Source organism: Octopus sinensis, linkage group LG5 (genome assembly GCF_006345805.1).
Source record: "Octopus sinensis linkage group LG5, ASM634580v1, whole genome shotgun sequence".
NCBI lineage: Eukaryota > Metazoa > Mollusca > Cephalopoda > Octopoda > Octopodidae > Octopus > Octopus sinensis.
The window spans coordinates 41,352,215-41,374,435 of NC_043001.1; the positions used below are offsets into that span (position 1 = coordinate 41,352,215).

The following is a 22,221-nucleotide window of genomic DNA, read 5'->3' on the forward strand; positions in this document are numbered from 1 at the left end:
TTACTAAAATTATCTTTCCATTTTGTTGAAAATGATTAACAATTCATGCACACACTCACATGTGCACTATTTGTCCAAATGACTGAAATGTGTTATAGAAGATATTTTGAAAAATAGTTTTTCAATAAAAGACTTTGAAGGGAAACAATTGATTATAAATGGTAGTTGACCAACACCAAAATTACCTGATGTGTGAAGCTACAAGAAATTCATGAGACAATTTCAAGTTAATTTGTATGAAAAGAAAAAGGCACACATGGTGAAGATGTAACCCAACCCCTTCCCACCTTTAAACAAATTTTTTTTAATGGAAACCCATGTTTTCGGCTATGGAGATTCAGATTCTGAAAAAAAATTGGCAAAAATTGCAACTTCAATCAGAAGTCACTGCACACTACTGCAACTGCTGAGTTTGCTGTTGTTGTTGCTGTACCATGGAGGCTAACAGTTCTTTCATGCTAAGAACTTTGAATGTCTCACTTTTATGAAGCAGGTGGTTTTATATTATTTTTTGCTGTGCGAGATATGAAACTTTGCCTTCACTTTTGTGAAGTGCGTGAAATTAGAACCCTTGTCACCATCTTTGCATGTAGTTCGAATCCTTGTCCCCACTGTCATGATGTTTTAATGTAGTTGCAGACTTATAGTCATTCACCAACTGTTTAAGTCACCAACACGTAAACCAACAATATCTCTTCTTAATAGCTTCTACAACTCTGTATAATATATGGCTGTGCATACAACACTCCTCTGATATCTCCAGCATGCATGTGTATTTAACCATTTCAGAACCGTTCATTTATCCTTTCACAGGGGTGTTTGGATTCCACCACAACAAAAAGACATCCACATAGATCGCATATGTGATTTGGACTACTACAGATGCAGTCAAATTCTGATCTTTGTGGATCTTAAAATGTCTTTTGAGGCATCCATTAGATTTGCAGACTTTATGGCATACAAAGCATTGAAAGGTGTGCACAGGTATATAGGCAGAGTAGTTGGTGGAGGTTCGTTTTTCATGGACCAGCAAATAAAATTTGAGCCCAGCAAAAGAAAGGCATGGTCTGTCTCACACACACACACACACACACACATATATATATATATATATATATATATATATATAAATTAACATCTAATGTAGGATAAAATTTTTCGAAAAAAATTCTATCAATGGCCAGTATATTAAAAAATACCTTTAAAGGTTAAATTTATAAACAATTTATAAGTGAAGGCAAAAGAAAAAATTTCTAATGCCAAAATATGCCAAAAATAGACATAACATCAATAACAATGTAATTCATCACTACAAGCACGCGTCTCGAAGAAAGCCGACAGAAATTGTTGATAGCTTCCACTACCTAGGTGACCAAGTCAGTAGTGGGGGTGCATGCTCCAAGAGTTTAACTGCTACTATAAGAATAGGCTGGGCAAAGTTCAGAGAGCTCCTACCTCTGTTGGTAACAAAGGGCCTCTCTCTCAGAGTGAAAGGCAGATTGTATGATGCCTGTGTGTGAACAGCCATGTTACACACCAGTGACACATGGGCTGTGATGGCTGAGGACATGCATAAGCTTGAAAGAAACGAAGCTAGTATGCTTTGCTGGATGTGTAATGTCAGTGTGTACGACAGAGTGTAAGAATCTTGAGAGAAAAGCTGAGCACAAGAGGAATCAGATGTGGTGTACAAAAGAGACAACTGCATTGGCATGGTCATGTGATGCATATGTATGTGGACAGTTGTGTGAAGAAGTGCCAATCTCTACCAATGGAAGGAAGCTGTGGAAGAGGGAGACCCAGGAAGACATGGGATGAGGTGGTGAAGCACAATCTTCAAATGTTGGGCCTGACAGAGGTAATGACTAGCAACCAAGACCTTTGGCAATATGCCATGCTTGAGAAGACTTGTCAAGTCAAGTGAAATCATAGCTGGGGTTGTTGTTGGTGTCATGGAACTGGCACCAATGCTGGTGTCATGTAAAAAGCACTTTTCGAGCATTGGGCCTCATAGAGGCAATGTGGCCAATGTTGGTATCGTGTAACTAGCACCTGTGCCGGTGGAACATAAAAAACACCTTCTAAGTCACTGTAGAAACTAAAATGGGGTCAGAACAAAGAATGTTAGAATGGACATGACCAAAATTTTACAATCTAATTCTAACATTCAAACAACTTCCAGAAAATAGTTATGTATATAAAAAGAGAAAATTCAAGAATATATGCAATTGAATATCATGATGTACAAAAAATTATAGCAGTATTTTAGGTGCAAATGAAGCACTGGACATTATAAGCTACTAAGAATTAACCTAGAAGAAAGTTGCATTGTATCTGGAATAGTGATGGATGGCTGTAGTTATAACAAGGATGATGATGACAATGATATCAAGGTGTAAGAGGTAGGGAACAGAGGAAGAGGACATATTCCTAGTGCCACTAAAGCCAATATTGATTAACCCTTTCATTACCATATTTATTTTGAGATGCTCTGTTTCTTTCAATTAATTTTAAATATAACATAGAATTTAGTAAAATAACTTAGTTATCATTAACCTAGTGTTAGGAACATAAATTGTGGTTAAGGTTTGGGGGAAGATTTTAATTAAAAAGTTATGAAAACAAGACATTTGTGGTTTCAGCCAGGTTGGTACCAAAAGGGTTAATAAAGGATCTTATAAACAAACAGGTAGCCAGATAGATGAGTAAATTTTGCTCAACTGAATTCTTTGAATCAGTACTGAAATTGTGATAGAAATATTTTGTAAAATGTTTTTCAACACTATGCTGTTAAAAACAATCTTGTGATTCTGTTTGACAATCAGCACTGATAATATAGTAAATTGAGAGGTTACTTAACAGTAACCTTATAATGATTATCTTGAACTTAAAACTGATATTATGCTTATTAGAAGAATAGACAGAAAGAATTATGCTGAACTAATAGACATCTTTTTTACATACATTACTTCTCTGATTACATTTCTTCAATGACAATGGTTTAACTAACATAACAGTTGCAAATGGCGCATAAGGGTTGCTAAATAACAATCTTATTTATTTAATTGATGCTAGAATACCTAGAGAGCCATTACATAATTAAATCAAACAATCTATGTTTTATGCAACTTCATTGCTTCAGTGCCAAATCTGTAACTGAGCAATGAAATACAACTGATTTAGTCTTATTACAATACTAGAAATGTAGCAGCAGTAATTGTAGCAATAGTAGTTATTGGTTAGTAATCTCTTCAACTTTGCTTGAGCAGATTCTGAAACAAGGTAACCATCCAAGCAATAAAAACTAACTTGCATATCCAACCACAGAACAGGACTCCATTGCACAATCCATTATATAATATTGCTGTTATTATTGCTGTTGTTCAGCCCCAGGTCAGCCCCAACTGAAGTCTTGTGATCAAAAGCAATCCATAATAATTACATCATTTTTGTTCAGCAACTGTATACTTAGTGTCCTATTATGCAAGGTGTCCCCCCTCTCTCTCTCTCTCTCTCTTTTATACAGATAATAGGGGTTTATTTGAAGGAGATTTGACTGCTTTTTCTAACGGCTCAACTTAGCTAATGCATAAACCTAGTAATTGATATAACCTAAGTTGCTACTAAATGAGGTATAATAGTCTAAAGAAAGATTGCTCTTTTTTGATAATAAAACAAAAAAGCTCTCAAAAAAGGAGGTTAACATGACTTAGTGAATAAAGAAAAGTATATGCTAACTGGCCAGTAGCTAGAGATATGTTTTTCTTCTCTTTATTCCCTTGATATTTAAAAAAAACCAAAAACAACAGAACTAGGGATTTGTTCAGTGATATATATTCCAAAAGAATTTTATGCTTTGGGTGTGTAAATAAAACATTTTATTCATTTATTTACTTGGTTTACATAGACGGAACCCTTCATGTCCAGAAAGACTTATTATTAAATATTATTAGACAGGATCATACATTTATTAATATAGAAGCAAAAACATGTGATGGTAGTGGTGGTGATGATGATAGTGATAGTGTTGATAGTAGTGAGCATGATAATGCTGGTGAGGATACTGATGATGATGATGCTGATAACAGTGCTGGGTGGTGGAGATGGTGATGACTGGATAGTGAAAATGTTGATATTGGTGGTGGGATGTTGATGGCAATAGTGCTGACAATGGTAGTGATGATGCTGATAATGACAGTGGTGGCAATGATGATTGTGATCCTTGATCATGATAGTATAATAATGGAAAAGAAAATTATAAATCATAAGGAAATGTTATATATTTAATGTTTGCTAAAAAAGAATATTTTGAAAAGCTAATAGAAATAAACAAAATGGGGTGGTGTATGAAAAGGAAACAAAAAAAAAACAAAAAAAAAACAAATTGATAGACAAAGAATGAGAAATACAGAAATAACTTTAAATGAAGAAATATAATAGAAACCTTTGCCTTTCACCAAAAGGAAAAGGAAACACCATGTGAGTAAATAAATTATGAACATAACATATATATGAATTGTTAAGGTTAGCTGAGGCAGCAATGATTTTTTTTCATTTTTTAAGCATTGTTCAGTTTGTTTATTTAGTAATTGCTTCATAAATTTAGAGTAGCAATCAAAATAATAACAGGAAAAAGGAGAGGTATGTATGTGTATATATATATATATATATATATAGAGAGAGAGAGAGAGAGAGAGAGAGCGAGATTGTCAATAGAAAATGTAACCAGAAGGGGATTTCATTTAATTCTGAGATAAACAAGAAGGTAGTTCATATACTACAGAACAAAAGTAGAAAAGAGATGAAAAAATGAAATAAAATAAAAGATGTTTTATGAAAGATAAACAATCACTGAAACATATGGCATTAAAATCAATCTTCTTTGTGTTTTACCTCTAGACAAATGCAAGAGGTCAGGGCCTTTTCTTTATTTGAATATAAAAAAAACCCTCCAATATATGTATGTATGTATTTTGACATACTTACTTACATTCACTTGCATGTGAATTGCTTTAATAATATTTAAGATATGGGGATTAAAAATTCACATAGCATCTCTTTAAGATTATTGCTACAATTAAATCATATCACTATAGGAAGACTTCCACTTCTCAAAACAGAGGACTAACAAAATTCCTTGAGTAATCTTAATGATCATAGATATTAAAAAAAAGAAACCAACTATGAGAAGAATCTTATTACTAATACTGACATCAGTGAATGCCTCTTGAAAGTTCATGTGAATGGATTACATTTGTGATATAGGAAGTTTTACATTTGTGAAATACAAGTTTAAAAAAAAAATTATTTGAGAGTGAATATAGGAAGAAATGTAAACTTAGCTAAATACTGAAAGTATTCTTGAACTAAAGAATTATTATGAAATATTCATTACTGTAAGGGCTGGCATCAGGATATTCTCTATCCTGGACCAATCCTACACTAAGCACCTACTTCTTCTAGCTCTAGAGTTTGTACTCCTTTCTTCCAATCATACATTGAGAGAATCCTTCAGTAAATTATTTTTCTACAATATTCCAGCTATCACTCTCATCACACCAGCTGGAAAATGCAGTCAGGAAATTATAACTGACTTGCAAACAAAAAGAAATCTATAGTTTTCAACCACATGGCTCTGGGTCAAGTCCTACTGTGAGGCACCTTGGACAACAACCTTGTGAGCAAATTTGGTAGATGGAAACTGCAAGAAACTTGTCAATATGTATATATACATGTGTATGCATCTTTGAGTTTGATCCCACCACCACTTGACATCCTTATTTGTTTAAATTGGTGATGTCACCTACTTTCTTTTATGTTTTTAACTAGATTAAGAAATTCATATAAAGTTATTTGTGAGGTCACCAAGTTTAGTATCCTACATGATCACCTTGTTTGCCTAGAACATAGTATCAGCCTTAATTACTACAACAGCTTTGAAGTATAATGATAAATGTAAAGCGAAGTTTCCTAGAAAACCAAAGACAAAAAAACAATTTCTTCTTTCAAGAATCTTTCAGTAGAATAAATGAGAAAATCAATTTGTTCTAAAGTCATGAAGTCTACAGTTTGAAAGCAATCATAATGAGAGAGAGAGAAAAAAAAAAGTCAATCATAATATAATTTTGAATATCTTCTACATTTGTTCCTGAATTTTTTATATCAACCTGTGACCATTTGTGTCACAGGTTGAAATAAGAGAGAAGGCTGTAGTCAAATGAAAAATATAGAGTCAAAGACTTAGACAGCTTACACTGAAGCAAAAAACAGTTTGCTAATAATTTACACATACTTGAATGAATTTCAACAGAAAATTAGTTAATTCTTCTAGTTCAGCTTTATATTATATATATATATATATATATATGTATGTATACACACTCACACAATGCTGGTGTCATGCTGGTAGCACATAAAAAGCACCCATTAAACTCTTGGAGTGGTTGGTATTAGGAAGGGCATCCAGCCATAGAAACCATGCCAAATCAGATTGGAACCTGGTGCAGATCTCCAGCTTTAGTGAAACCATCTAACATATGCCACATAGTAAGGGTGAACTCAAAACAAATGGTTGAGAAGTAAGCTTCTTAACTATACAGCTATGCTTGTGTTTTATATATATATGTATATATACGCAAAACAGACAATGTAAAAAAAAAAAGGATGTATGCAAACCAGGTAAAAATTTATAATTCAAACGCTTTAGCTTATAGTATTACAACATTATGTATGATATTACTATATCTGAAAAGAAAATATTGCTTTGGAGACCTGTGAGAAGTAAGCTGAAACCCCATCTTTAAAAATGCTTTAAAAGTTTTCCACTCCATTTAAATGATTATATGTGTTAAATGAATGTGCAAAACATCACTGAGCAAGCTACAATAACTCCTTTCCCTGGTATCAATTCTAGCTCTACAAACTAAGCTACACAGATCCTTTGTTGAATAGTTCCCCAATTCTCCTTTGACCAACCAACTATTATCTTTTCAATACACTTGCATACTAATAACACAAGCAAAAGCATTCTCACAGATTACACACACACACACACACACACACACACACACACACAAAGATCCTTTGAAAATCAAACAAAACGAATTTTTTGCCCCACTACTTAGATAACAGCATATACTTTCAATAAAATAATTACAGACATATCTAAGAAACATATTCCAAGAGGCAACATCAAAAAATATAATTCTCCCTCCAAAAGTGAAATAGCTAAACTAATGAGAACTAGAGATAGCAGCAAGCATAATACCACAATACTATATAAAAGAATAATGAAACTCGGAAAAAAAAAAAGAGAATATTCATGGAACCAATGGTGGGATAGCTTAGAAACCAATTAGTATCAACAATTTGAACTGTGTGGCTTCAATTACATGTTACAACTGTAATTCTAAACAACATACGTCTGCAATAATAAAAATAACAACAACTACAATACCTATTTTTACTAAAGGCACAAGGCCTGAAATTTGGGGGAAGGGGTAGTCGATTACATTGCCCCTGGAACTTGACTGGTATTTATCTCATCAACCCAGAAAAGAATCAAACATAACATCAACATCAGCTGAATTTGAACTCAGAACGTAAAGACAGATGAAACACCATTAAACATTTTGTCTGGTATACTGACAATACTGCCATCTGGTTGCCTTATGATGATAATGACGATGATCATAATAACGATGATAATAACGACGACGACAACGATAAGAGCACTCAGAGAGCGCAAACCTCCACCAATGCAACACCAACGTTCTTTCAACGAATAACCGGAGATGATTTTTAAAATAAGAATATCTGAAATAAAATCCTTCATTGAATATCATGATACCTTTTGGTTTCCACTTCTCTTAAATTCCTGTCTTCCTTTATAATCCTGTTGTTTAAGATTGATGTATAGAATTATATATATCATCATCATCATCATCATCGTTTAACGTCCGTTTTCCGCGCTATCACGGGTTATCTAAGTATACTGTAAAGTGTTAACATGTATGTATAATCTAATCTAATAATGAGTGTTGTCCTTTTATATCTTTGTATATATATTTGTATATAAGAGCAGTCTATTGGTTACAACATTGAGGGTCCCAGCTGATATGATCAATGGAACAGCTTGCTCATGAAATTAACATGCAAGTGGCTGAGCACTCCACAGATATGTGTACCCTTAAAGTAGTTCTCAGGGAGATTCAGTATGACACAGAGTGCGACAAGGCTGGCCCTCTGAAATACAGGTACTACTCATTTTTGTCAGCTGAGTGGACTGGAGCAATGTGAAATAAAGTGTCTTGCTCAAGGACAGAATGTGTCACCAGGAATGGAACTCATGACCTTACGATCATGAGCTGAATGCCCTAACCACTAAGCCATGCGCCTTCACATATATTTGTGTGTGTGTGTATATATATATATTTGTATATTTGTGAATATATATATATATATATCATCATCATCGTCGTTTAATGTCTGTTTTCCATGCTAGCATGGGTTGGACGGTTCGACTGGGGTCTGAGAAGCCAGAAGGCTGCACCAGGCTCCAGTCTGATCTGGCAGTGTTTCTACAGCTCGATGCCCTTCCTAATGCCAACCACTCTGAGAATGTAGTGGGTGCTTTTTACATGCCACCAGTACAGGGGCCAGAGGAGCTGGCATCAACCACAATCGGAAGCCAGTCAAAGCAGCACTGGCATCGGCCATGTTCAGATGCTGCTTTTTACGTGCCACCAGCACGGGTATCACAATTATAATTTCCATTTGATTTTCATTTTGATGTACTTGATTCAATAGGTCTCCTCAAGCACAGCAGGTCGCCCTACAATCCAAGGTACTTTTAAATGGGCTGAGGCTGGTTATGTGAAATTACAAAAATAAATAAACATTTTAGAAATATCTTTACCCTAATGATGAATACCTCTGAATAATCAGCAGTAAGTCTTAAAATTAAATGTACTTACCATAACTCACATATGTTACAGTTTAGAATGCTTATACATTCTATTATTATTTTTATTTTATCTTCTCTAAGTAACTTTTGAGCCCATCAAGACAAATTTCAAACTATCACTGACATAAACTTTCAAACTTGTTTCCCAAAATAACTTGTAAAAAATATAAATTTAAAAAAATGATTATTTTTAGATGCTAAATAACATTAATACATATTCCCACGATACCTAAACAAATTAAAAACTTAGAATTACAACAAAAGAATAAAAGTTACAATAAACAAATCCCACTATTGCAATATTCAAAATGTTTTGAATGAAGAAAATACCACATCATGCTACACAGACAATGAGGAATTCCATAATTCATTGTGTTGTAGGGGTAACCCATAATCTAAACAAAAAGTATCTTAACTGCCATACAACCAAACACTGCACAGTATATGACAATGTCCAAGATGATGATGATGATGATGATATATATATATATATATATATATATATATATATACATATACATAAATATACACACATACACTCACACAAATATATGTATATATATATATATGTGAAGGCGTGTGGCTTAGTGGTTAGGGCATTCAGCTCATGATCATAAGGTCATGAGTTCCATTCCTGGTGACGCATTGTGTCCTTGAGCAAGACACTTTATTTCACATTGCTCCAGTCCACTCAGCTGACAAAAATGAGTAGTACCTGTATGAGTAGTACCTAAAGTACTTCAAAATCATATTGCAAGACATGAGGATTACAGTGAAGCACAAATTTTGTTATCACTCTGACATAAGTTTGTTTAGCAGGGCTGATTGGTGCAACAGCACTAATAAATTAAAAAACATAATCTATGTCTGTTAATATATTAAAAAAAAAAACTATATGTAAAGATGAAAAAGAAACAGCATAGAAATGCCCCAACTGGTTGATGTCAGCCCCCTCGTCCTGACTGGCTTCTGTGCTGGTGGCATGTTAAAAGCACCATCTAAACGTGGCTGATGCCAGCACTGCCTTGACTGGCTCCCATGCCGGTGACAGGCGAAAAAGCACCATCTGATCATGGTCGATGCCAGCCCCCTCTGGCTCCTGTGCCGGTCGCACATAAAAAGCACCCACTACACTCACAGAGCGGTTGGCGTTAGGAAGGGCATCCAGTTGTAGAAACATTACCAGAATCTGGTGCAGCCTCCTGGCTTTCCAGACCTCAGTCAAACTGTCCAACCCATGCCAGCATGGAAAACAGATGATGATGATGATGTGATATCTATTTCTCATTTATTTTGTCTGTCTGTTTAGTAATCACTGACTTGACACTTATTCAGAAACTTTAAAATTAGCTAATTTAAATTGATTCTTTGATTCTTCAGCATTAACTATCATCATTTACTCTGTGTGTGTGTGTGTGTGTGTGTGTGTGTGTGTGTGTGTGTGTGTGTGTGTGTGTAAATAGTAAACTGATAAATGAAACATTTGACAAAACATTAAACTGATTCAAGTTTTTTTGACAGATGCAACATGATTTTAAAATATAAGCGAACCTCTCTAACACTAAAATCACAAATAGTGGCAGAAATCTATCGTGAGAATGGCATCAATGCTATTTAGTAAGTACCTCTGAAGATTCTTGTGAAGTAGGGTGAAAGAAATCAATAACTCCAGCAGTTAGCAACTACCAGTCATTACACAGAAAACCACTGATGTTTCTGTGCAAGACTTTCAAAATTGAAGTGATCTCAGTAGGAAGTGGAAAGTGTTTCTTGTTATGCTTCAAGTAGCAGCTTTTCTGAATACATGACTACCATTTAACAACAAGAAAACAGTTTTCCTGAACTGACTACTGTACACGTTTTAGCCTTTTCTTTTATTTTTAGTTATGTTCAAGATATTCAAATTGGTTTAGTAGGGAGACCTAAGACACTGGTACATATGTAAACAAAATCAATTCTAACTTTTAGTTTTAAAAATGTGTATCTGAAAAATTTGTTTATGTAGGCACCATAGCGTAATGGGAAGCTAATAGAGTTGAGTTCAGAGTATGGGTTCTATTCTTAGCTAAGCTATTCCACTTAATTTACTATTCATATCTACAACTTCTGATGATGCTCAATAATCTGGAGAGGGATGGTTTATGTAGAGATGACTTGTTCATTACATATTATAGGAAGAATTTTGGTGATAAGTCAGTGACATTAATAGTAAAGGGATAAGCTTTCAGTTTATGAAATAGAGCTACATTGTGCTTTCTTGAGACGTACTTAGCCTGACTGTTTTAGATTAAAATACAATGCTCAGTTCACTTCAGAGGTCACAATAGTTTTGCAGATGATATAATAAACAATCCTTTTCTACTTTTATCCCAATCTTTCACAATATTTCATCTATTCTCTACCATACTATATGGTGAACAGTTCTTTCGTAATTTGCTTGCTTCACTGTCATTTGGACTAGTTTATAGTTTGTTTATTTTAATTAATAGGAGATATACCCTATTTACCAGAATCATTTTAGTTTATAAAAAATTGATAGTTTAAAAAACTGTCCAGTTACTGAAATCCATTTTGAAAGAGAAATACAACTATATTCATTATCCTTGTCATCATTATTTCAATAGCCAGTTGTTTGTGCTGGTATGAGTTAGTTGGGTCTACTGTGTGGCATTTGCTCATTCATTTCGTTCCTGTGCTGTTTTACATAAAACAGAAAAAGAAGAAAAAAAAAACACTGCTCAGTTGGTACTGTGGTTTTTAGCTCTCTGTTATTGATTAGTACTTTGGACTCTATATTATTCTTCTAGATTGAAATCTAAATCTGCAGCAACCTTTAGCACATGGGTGTATAATGATATTGTATCAAGAACTAATAAATAAAAGTGGCAAGAGGAAACTGAGGAATAGCTTATACTAACTTGATCATTGAATTTGTTCACATGACTCTCAAACAGGTCATCTACACCTAGCTTTCTTAGCTGCCACTAAACTACAGTGCATGTACTCATCTACATACTTTTCTAGATGAAATTTCATAATTAGACTAGTGAAGCTTGATTAAACTATAAACTCTATCTTTCAGTACTTATTTATTTACACATAAGACACAGGCACAGCTGACATGGCTGTGTGGTAAGAAGTTTGCTTCCCAATTGCATGACTCCGGGTTCAGTCCCACTGTGTGGCACCCTGATCGAATTTCTATTATAGCTCCCACCCCTGGGATGACCAAAGGCTTGTGAATGGATCTGGTAGACAGAAACTGAAAGAAGCCTGTCATATGCATGTATATATGTCCGTGTCTCTTTGTCTTGATGTTGTGTGATAGTTGTAAAATGATCGCCACTGTCTTGACTTGGCTTTGCCACTGGATAGAATGATGGTCACAGATGAGAGAGTGATGTTGATGGTGCAGAACTCTTCTTCACTTTCAACAAAGCCACTGACAAGTCATCAGTCACCCTTGCAGAGGACTCATCACTCTGACAGACAAACATGACTCTAGAATGTATCTGTAGATTTTGTCTATCACTGTATATATAGACAGTGGTAAAAATGAACAGTAAAATAGGGATCAGTTGAAGTTTCAGTCCGAAAGTGAAATTTCATTCCTGACTCAGTACCTGCTTTAATTGTCCATGCTGACACTGTTTATAAACCCCTCATTACTAAAAGCTTAAGTAAATCAGTTGTACTGACTTGCAAGTAAATATTTTCTCCAATAGAATAAAGCATTACAAAACACTTTATGATGGTCACTCTCATAAATTTCAACAGATGAGAGTTTGAAGGAGAGGATTTAAGAAGAAGAAGAGAGAGAGAGAATAAAAAACAATTAAAATAAAAGAAGCTGCATCTAGTTGCATGCATGAATGCGATTTTAGTCCAGGTGGGGATTTTTCTATGACGTCACTATGGGGACACTGAAGGTTTTGATTTTGTCAGGGATTGAGCAAAAGCCAGTTATTCAATAAATGAGTTATTCAAGCCAGTTATTCAATAAATGAGTGATCGTCCAAAACTGACCAGAAATCAGGGTAAAATAAGAAGGAAAAAATTATTATATTCAGTAAATGCACTGGTCCAATGAAGCAATCCAACTGATAACATGGTGTGCCTCTTCAGCAGTACAATGCTCACCCTTACATCACTACTTTGACCAAAAATGCTGTTTTAAGAGCTCAGTTGGGAAGTTTAACTACATCCATCATAGTCTCTTGATATAGCACCTTCAGATTATCACCTTTTACAGTCACTCTCCAAAAGTCTGTGATGTGTTTTTTTTTCAAAAATGACGCGGAGCTGCAAATGACTTGAATTCTTTAAGTCAAGACCCAGTGAATTCTATGTCAAGGTATTGACAATCTCAGGGAACATTGGCAAAGAAGTCATGAACGATGAAGGAAAATATAGTATTTACTGATTCGTTAAAATCGTTGATGAAAAATAAGGATTAATATAAATGGAAAAAACAAACAAACAAAAACCTACCTGACAACCCTGTACATACATGCAAATATGAAATGGACTATGTCCAATGTGGAGTTGGGAAGCCCATGGTTCAAATGAGAGCTCAATACATGCATTGGATAGAATAGATATATTTACAAGTATCAAAAGGCCCAATGGAAAGGTTGTTCAGTTGACAGGTACAGTGAATTATAATCTGAGCCTTTAAATCAGCTATTTCTACAAATGAACTAATTTATTACTAATACACATACATATGTATTTATCAATTACATCCCAGTCATGATTAGCAAAATGCAAAACCAGTATCATAATATTCTAGCCTTTTAAAATATATTAGAAATATATAAATTGTGTGCATTTCCCTTTTTTTGTTATATATTTTTTCACTGCAATTCACCATATAAGGAAAATATTTTCAATGAAATTCTTTATTACTAAATTATATATATATATGTGTGTATATATATATATATGTATTACTATAATATACTATGTAATATATATATATCATTATTGTTCACTATAATACATATATATACCTGCCCCTAGATATATAAATAAAGACTGAATAGGATACAAAGAGTTTGTGACAAAGCAAACAGAGTAAACATGTGGTACAAGACCGACAAATATCAAGGAGTGATGTTTGTAGAGGTCACAGTACATGGAGAACTAGGAAAGCTCTGAAGGTGGCTAAACTCAACATTAAGATCATTGAAAAGCCAGAGAACTCAATCAGATCACAACAATGTAGGATATACCCCTTTGAGAATACCACATGCACCAATGATAACTGCATGGTGTCTAATACTAACCCTGGCATTAACTGTAAAGCTAGAAATGTAGTCTACAGCATAAGGTGCATAGAGGGTGCTTGTAAAGGCAAGAACATAATATACATAGGTGAGACATCTAGATGCATTGCGGGTAGACTAAATGAACATTTGAGACAATATGACAAAAAACAATCTTCCAAACTCTACCAACATGGAAGCACACTGGGTCAACTTGACATCTGCATTTTATCCAAGCACCTGAGGGACCCAGCACTCAGGCAAGTACAAGAGTACATCCTCATTAATGAAACATCCCCAGTACTAAACAGGAAATATATACATAGGTGTCATACTCCAATACCCACAGTTTATATATACACAGTGTTGTTAGTAGGCAATTATGCAGGCATGGGTGTACATGTACTGATGCACATGTATGCAAGCAAACAAACAAAGAAAAAGAAAGTAGTTCCGATAATGGACAGAGACAACGACTATTGGAAAGGTTGCAAGACGTATTGAAAATTTTAGTAAAAATAAGTAAATGAGTGGAAATCAGACTGGTGAGTGTGTTAAATTAATAAGGCACTAAAAGAGAATGACTCTCCCCAGACACAATAAAATATGCTTCAACACATAAATTCACATAAAGAATCTTGCAAACCAAATACAAAAACGATTAAAAAAAACAGTTCTCTTGTAATACAATACTGCTATATATTTAATACAGGTCTACTTTGTGTGAATGTGATAAGTAATATCAGAAACTTGGGAACAAATGGCAAAGTGTTAAAACATTAAAAATGAAAGCATTTTTATTAGCTACCTAATATATCAAGCATTTTTTTTCACACTAAGTTTTGACTTAACTAAAAATAGCTGTAAACATACCTTGTGTAACACAAATTTAATAATATATTTTTATTTTATTTACCTGTTGTCCACACCCACTTGCCTTCATGAAGTAAATCATTGGCACCAGTCCAGACACCATTTCTGTTCCAGCCTAGTTCTTTAGAATTGAGAACACTCTTGAGAAATTCCATAGTTTCCATATCATGGATATGCACAAGTTCACCACCTAGCCACCAACAATAATCGCGGGCTTTGGTCCAGTATTTTTCTTGATTTATAAATACATAGCAACTGTCCCGAAATGTTGCCAAATAGTGTCGAGTATTGATCACAGGTTCAGGACATCGGCTTGTATCACTTTCAGCTGAAAAAGAAGGTAAAAAAGGCTATCAGCATCAGTATCACAAAAGGAAAAACGACAATGAAAAATTTTCAACGAATTTCAATAGATACTGAAAAGATAGGTATTAAGATAATTAATTTTAAATGTTTGGAATATCCATTAAGGATATCTTAAGCTATTGTCAAAAACAGAAGCCGTGTGCTTTTAATATTGAGAGTGATAAATTTCTGTCAGTAAGTAAAACGTGGCACTATAATCTCAATTGGTCATAAAAATACATTTGTGTTCAATCTTATCAATTTTGTAGACGTTTGTAATCTACTTTGCAACTATTCTATATTGGTAACGTCTGCATTTGCAGATAGGATAAAATTCGACATACAAATATTAAGCAAAGACTTAAAATTTTTTCTTATAAAGCAAGCTCATCGTCTTTTCAGATTCACAAGCAATCTGTATTGGTTAGTAATTGCTGAATAAGTAAATTAGTAAGTAGGGATTGCTAGAATGCCTGCCATAAATTATTACAAATAATCATTAAATTCCTCTTTGCAAAGGTGAAATAAAATATCCTACAGAAGCTTACAATCATTAGACAATATCAGAAATAGCTAAAATTTATTAATGAATTGATAAAAGACAATGTTAACTGAAATAAAACAGCAGTGCAGATCCTCATATAATCAATGCCAGCGTGATAAAAGATATAAAAATCTTATAAATGACAACGTAAAGATTTGCGATGCTTTAAAAGAAAAGTTCACAATGTGAATTATTGTTTGAACTCATAGCATCTAAAGTGATCTAAATTAAAAAACGTGCTTGAAAAAACGAAATTATATTACTATAATTGCCCTTTAAAAATTAATTTCTTTCTCTCAAAGAGCCTATTGTTTCTAGTTATAACATCGTTAAGTACACCCCAAACTACACACACAAGGGAGAACTTATTTCTTTAGCTTTTTCATTTTTTGCTTCAAAATTATTGAGAATCTATATATTGATCACAATCTGACAGATTTAATTTATTTTTAAGAGTTTCCCTTGAATATCAAATATGTGTTTTGATAAAAACCTTAAGGTAAGACTTTTGTTCCGTAAATAAAATTGTTACATTTAATTTAAGTTTCTAGTGTTTAAGTCAATAATAAAATCTTCTGACATGAGAATTCCATTCACTTTCCTTCTTTATGAACCTTAACAAAGACAGGATATTCCAATAATTTAATAAAAGAATTCAAAGTTAGTACTACTTGAAAAGCTAGGGATAAAATAATTAATTACTTATTTTGAAGACTGGTCAGATGCTTGTGGTGAAGCACCAAACTAGAATAAAAGACTAATTGAAAAGCAGACTTATATTTGGTATGTTAATTTACTGAACCACTCTAAATAGCTGAACCGATTACCCTAGGATGGTATCAGATCAGAATGCACTGGAAATACCCAACAGCAATTCAGTATGTCTGTCTGTCTCACTCACTCACAGTGACACACACACACCACATCTATGAACAATCAAGTTACAGTATTTTCCCCATTCAACTTCTGACTTCCAGTCTCACATCCAAAGGAATATTTTTGTGCTCTCACAAAACAGCTCTTTCTTTGTACTATTTTTTTTATTATGTATAATTTTGTGGATATTTGTTGATCACTACTGTTGGATTTACCTACAGTTCGAAATGTCTGGAAAGAAGCCATTAAGTGGAACTAAAAGCAGTAGTGCAACAACAAACTGTAAAGAGATTAGATTGGGCATTAAACCTGATATTTTAAAAAGGGTGATGTGAGAGGAAAAAAAAGAACACATTACATGGCAGTAGAGAAAAAAACTAGCTCTAACTTTTCAGACCTTATTCTTCCATTCATCAAATATGTTTAAAATGGAACAGCTCCTGAGTGTATGGATCAAGAATCAGACTCAACATAAATGCTTGTATGACAATTTGCAGGAAAAGGCAAATGAAGTTTCAAGGAAAAACTTTTTCTGGCTAGTAAAGGCTGATTTGAAAGGCTTAAAGAACACTTGATCTTGCACAACATAAAAAGTAACTGTGAAGCTGTTGGTACAGGTACAGAAGCTGCTACTAATTATCTGAGCAACTGAAGTAAATAATAGCTGAAGTGGGTTATACATGAGAGCAAGTATGCAATGTTGATAAAAGTGCGCTTTTCTAGAAGTGCATGCCTGCTAGAACATTTATTCTTCAAGAAGAAAAATCAATATCAGGATTTAAAGCTTCCAAAATTAATCTGTTGCTTCTTCTGGAAAGTGGTGATATGAAAATTATGAGAGGCCCTAGTCATGTATCACTCTTAAAATTTAAGAGCTTGCAATGGTTACGCAAAGTTTAATCTACTTCTGACTGGGCATTCAAATAAAAAAGCATGAATGATCGATCGAATTTCCTACCAGAGAAAGATATGCATGTGTGTGTGTGTATATTTGTGTTCCGTTGTCTTGACTTTGCATGATGGTTGTAAAATGACTGTCACTCTCATATAGGCAGTGGCATTCATTTCCAATATTGTGCAAGAGCATATTTGGTAATAGGGAAACATCACATTGCTTGGAAGCAGGTGAGGTTGGTGACAAGAAGGGCATATGGCTATAGAAAATCTGCCTCAATAAACTCTGTCTGACCCATGCAAGCATGGAAAAGTTGATGAGAAAATGGTTGTTGCTGGTTTACTGTCTACAATACCAAGGATTCAGTCAATGCTATACACCATCTTCCTAAGGAAAATACCACTCAAAGAATTAAGCCACTATGATAAACACTGCTCAGTGGTTTTTCTCTTTGTAGTTTTAAAATATGGAATTAACAAATTCCAATTAAATAGAGCATACATGAAAACAAAAAAAGTGTCACTGACATTGAGTAGGTTTGATAAAAATCTATAATTTTCTTTTCTCTTCTCAATGTACATAAACTTACATTTTGTGAACGTTATCAATATTATCTGCTGAAATGTTAGTTTGCTTTTGGAATTATAATACTTCAATTGTTATTCAGATACACTAATAAAGTGGACTAGCAACCACAATATTTAGGCATTCAGCAGCATACTCAACTTAATTGCATTTACCAAGCATATTATGAATATAAGCTTCAGTGGGGCACAAAAACTTTTGGCCAAGCTATTTACTATTTGAAATAACTTTGCCAATAACTCATGCATTTTATTTTCTTTTTATTCCCACCAGTTTTGAAAAGATGGGTTGCAGCAATTTCACTTCCTTTATATTAATGCTTTTGCAAAACTAATAAACAATAACTCCCAATTCATCAAATAAACACCCATTAATGAATTACTGATTATAATCAACACTATTTTATTTTGCCCATTTGTTAAATAATTCATTTAAAATTTTTCAAAATATCTCTTCCCTTAAAATAAAGGTTATATATATAATTTTGTATCACTTTGATAACATTGTGCAAACATATTCTTTCAGAAATATTAAAATCAATTTTAATGATATGATATATATATATATATTATATATATGTATATATATGTATATATATGCAATAGAAATAACTGTTGGCTTTATTAGGTGAAATCTATAATAAAGACGTCATTTTCACAATACATATTTTTGTAGTCAAATACTCTGAATTTCTGGAAATTCTACCAAAGGATATTTGGATTTACTTGTCATGTATGAGGATTTATGTGAGATCTGTATTCTACTTATATTTACTGCTGTCTAATTGTTGAATATTGTTAACCAAATTCTTGATATATGCCAGGATTTTTTAATCTCTACTTTTCTCATATATATATATATATATATATATATATATATATATATGAAATGAACTTATTGGTTACAGTACTCAGGTGCACTACATGCATGCATTTATGTATGTATATGGCAGTGTTCAGTCAGTGATAAGTAAAAAGTTTAAAATTAGAATAGAATCTATGAGAATCTTTAAAAGTTTGATAAAAGCCAGAGATTCCCAATTTTTTCAAAGAAAGGGGCACATAGAAATATTGAGGGTTTCAGAGAACCAGATTTAAAAAAAAAACAGAAAAAAGTCTCATAATTTATTGTTGATTTCACCATTATTTCTCATATCCTATAGTTTTCTCAGATAGCATTATCTAATATCTCAGGAATTTGCTATCTGAACAAAACAATCAATAGCTTCTGTAAATATGTTATTTCTATTTTTAAAAAGTAACTTTTTCAGCCATGTTCCATTGAAAGTATATTCATTTTAATTACATGTCACAGAGAGCAATATCTATTAGTTATGCAGAGATGCAGAGAAGATAAAAATTTCTTATATCAGCTATTTTGGGTAGAAGAGTAGTGACATGTCAACTTACGCAATACCATACTTCACATATTGAGAAGTATCATTTAAATGAAAATAAACAACAAAATAATTTTTATTTTCTTGTTATTGGAAAAAGTAAGACTAAGTTTATAATATTTAATAAAATTTCTGCAGGCTAGAAAGCCTATGGCAAGACTGTATCTATAAACTATTAAAATATTTAATAGCTTAAATTCAATTTTAAAAAAAAGTGTTGATAAATAAACAGAATAGATATGATGAAATACATACAATAACCAGCATTTGTATCTTTTTTCTTTTTTTAATAACCATCATTGCTATGAGCATATTACTTTGCAGTTGCAAAGATTATGCAATTTTTTCCTATTGAATTTAAGGAAACAACTTGCAGAAAGCTTGTTTAATAGACTGTAGATTTTGGTGCAAAGAGTATGTTATATGTAGTAGAATTTTAATAATCTGGTGTCCTCTATGGCACCAACCACATTCAATGTGTCTGGGATACGAAGTCAAACTTAAATATATCAACACACTTTAGATAAGACAAAACTAAATACAATCATTGAATGATGTAAAAAAAAAAAACTATTAAAACAATATTTTCATATTGAAATTAAAAACCTAAACACTGTCCCACTGAGGGTAAATAGACACCTTTCCAAACTTCTTCACACAACTCTGAAAGAAAACTGTATTCAAAAAGACATATGCCACAAAATAAGATGTATTTTAAATAATGCCCCTAGAAGATATCGCCTGTTAAAAAGATCAAAATAAATTCTATACATTTACTCACTATCTTCTTACACAGATTAACAATAGAAAAGAAAATTTAATAGACAGGCAAGGCTGTGTGGTAAGAAGCTTGCTTCCCAACCACATGGTTCTGGGTTCAGTCAAACTACATGGCACCTTGGGCCAACCAAAACCTTCTGAGAGGATGTGGCAGATGGAAACTGAAAGAAGCCTGTTGTATATACGTGTGTGTGTGTGTATTTGTTTCCACACTACTGCTTGACAACTGGTGTTTGTGTGTTTATGTCCCCAATAACTTAGCTGTTCAACAACAGAGACTGTTAGAATAAATACCAGCTTTAAACAAAATGTACTGGGGTTGATTCATTCAACTAAAAGTTCTTCAAGGCAGTGCCCCAGCATGGCAGCAGTCTAATGACTGAAACATGTAAAATACAGAATGAAGTAGCATTACAATAATCTACCATGACATATTGAAATGTAAGATGTCATAATCTGAAAGTCAAGAATAATAATGTTGCCATTTAAAATTGATTGAAAAGAAAATTATTGAAACACTGGCTTGCACAAGCACATGTAAGTACACAAATGTTGGTTTTTGATATATCTCAAATTGAAGGTATATGATCAAGATAAATATAGCAGACAGACTTGTCTAATAATGAATATTTGTATCTAAAATAGCAATGCTATTTTGGCACTAAGTGTAAGTTATATTAATTTATGTTTTGATAGAAATTATTACTTTTTTACATTATATGATAATTGGTAATAAGCATGGTGTATCTAAGTGAAAGAACAGGACAGCCATATTATTCAAGCTAAATTGAAAGTTTAATAAGCAAACAATATTTAATACATAAAGGAATAATGAAAGTATTTGGACAAAAAAATAAATAAAAAAAGCCCATGGTGATGACTGCTAGCATCTGAATACCAGGAGTATTTCAGATGCTAACTTCATCGAGAGTAAAGTGGTAATATGTATTTGGCAATAGGAACCTTTTAAGAAGATCTATGTGATTTTTCTACCATCACCATTAAAAATGTACTATTTCTGATACTTAGCACTTTCCTCTTTATATGGAATATTTTTAGAGTGTTTATGCTTGAACAATTTTGAAATCAGCACATGACTTTGCTAAAAGTAGACTTTAATATCATTCAATTTGGCTGTTCAATCTTCTTGGTACTGAAAATGGATTTTCAACTCCAGCTAATAATAAATAAATAAATAAATAGCAGAGAAATACAATGAAAAAGGAATGCACCTTATGATCCGGCCTTATAAAATGTATGCAACATGCACAAGTAATTATGAATTAGATTCATTTTCATATTTTTTGTTACTTTTGTTTTTCTTCAAACCTTTGAAATACAATTGATACATTGAAATGAGGTCAAGCAGATGACACTTGATCTTTTAATTTCCAATACTAAAATAATGGCAGCAACAAAATGTATACACTGCATAGAAGATCAAGAATGTATTATAGTCCACTGTTATCAATTCTTCAACAACCAGCAGTAAAAAAAAGAAAAAAAAAAGTCATTAAATTTCAAGTAACGAAATCCATTGACATTATTAACAGAAAATGTTAATTGTAAAACATTTACTATAATGGAACTAGGATAGTCCTATTTGACAACTACTGCTGCTTCTACTACATCTATCGGTGTTGCTGCAATCTGTATATTGTGTGAAGGTCAGCAGTTACAAACTGTTATTGCTGT

The 22,221-nt window shown here is 33.0% G+C and overlaps 1 protein-coding gene across 1 annotated transcript in view; it reads right to left on the reverse strand.

Moving 5' to 3' along the window:
• The window catches only part of LOC115211635, a 169,087-nt gene that overhangs the window by 53,736 nt on the left and 93,130 nt on the right, over window positions 1-22,221 (reverse strand). Inside the window, exon 2 of the mRNA XM_029780261.2 lies at window positions 15,149-15,433. Within this exon, the coding sequence (XP_029636121.1) occupies window positions 15,149-15,433 (285 nt within the window). The remainder of the gene's footprint in view (window positions 1-15,148; window positions 15,434-22,221) is intronic.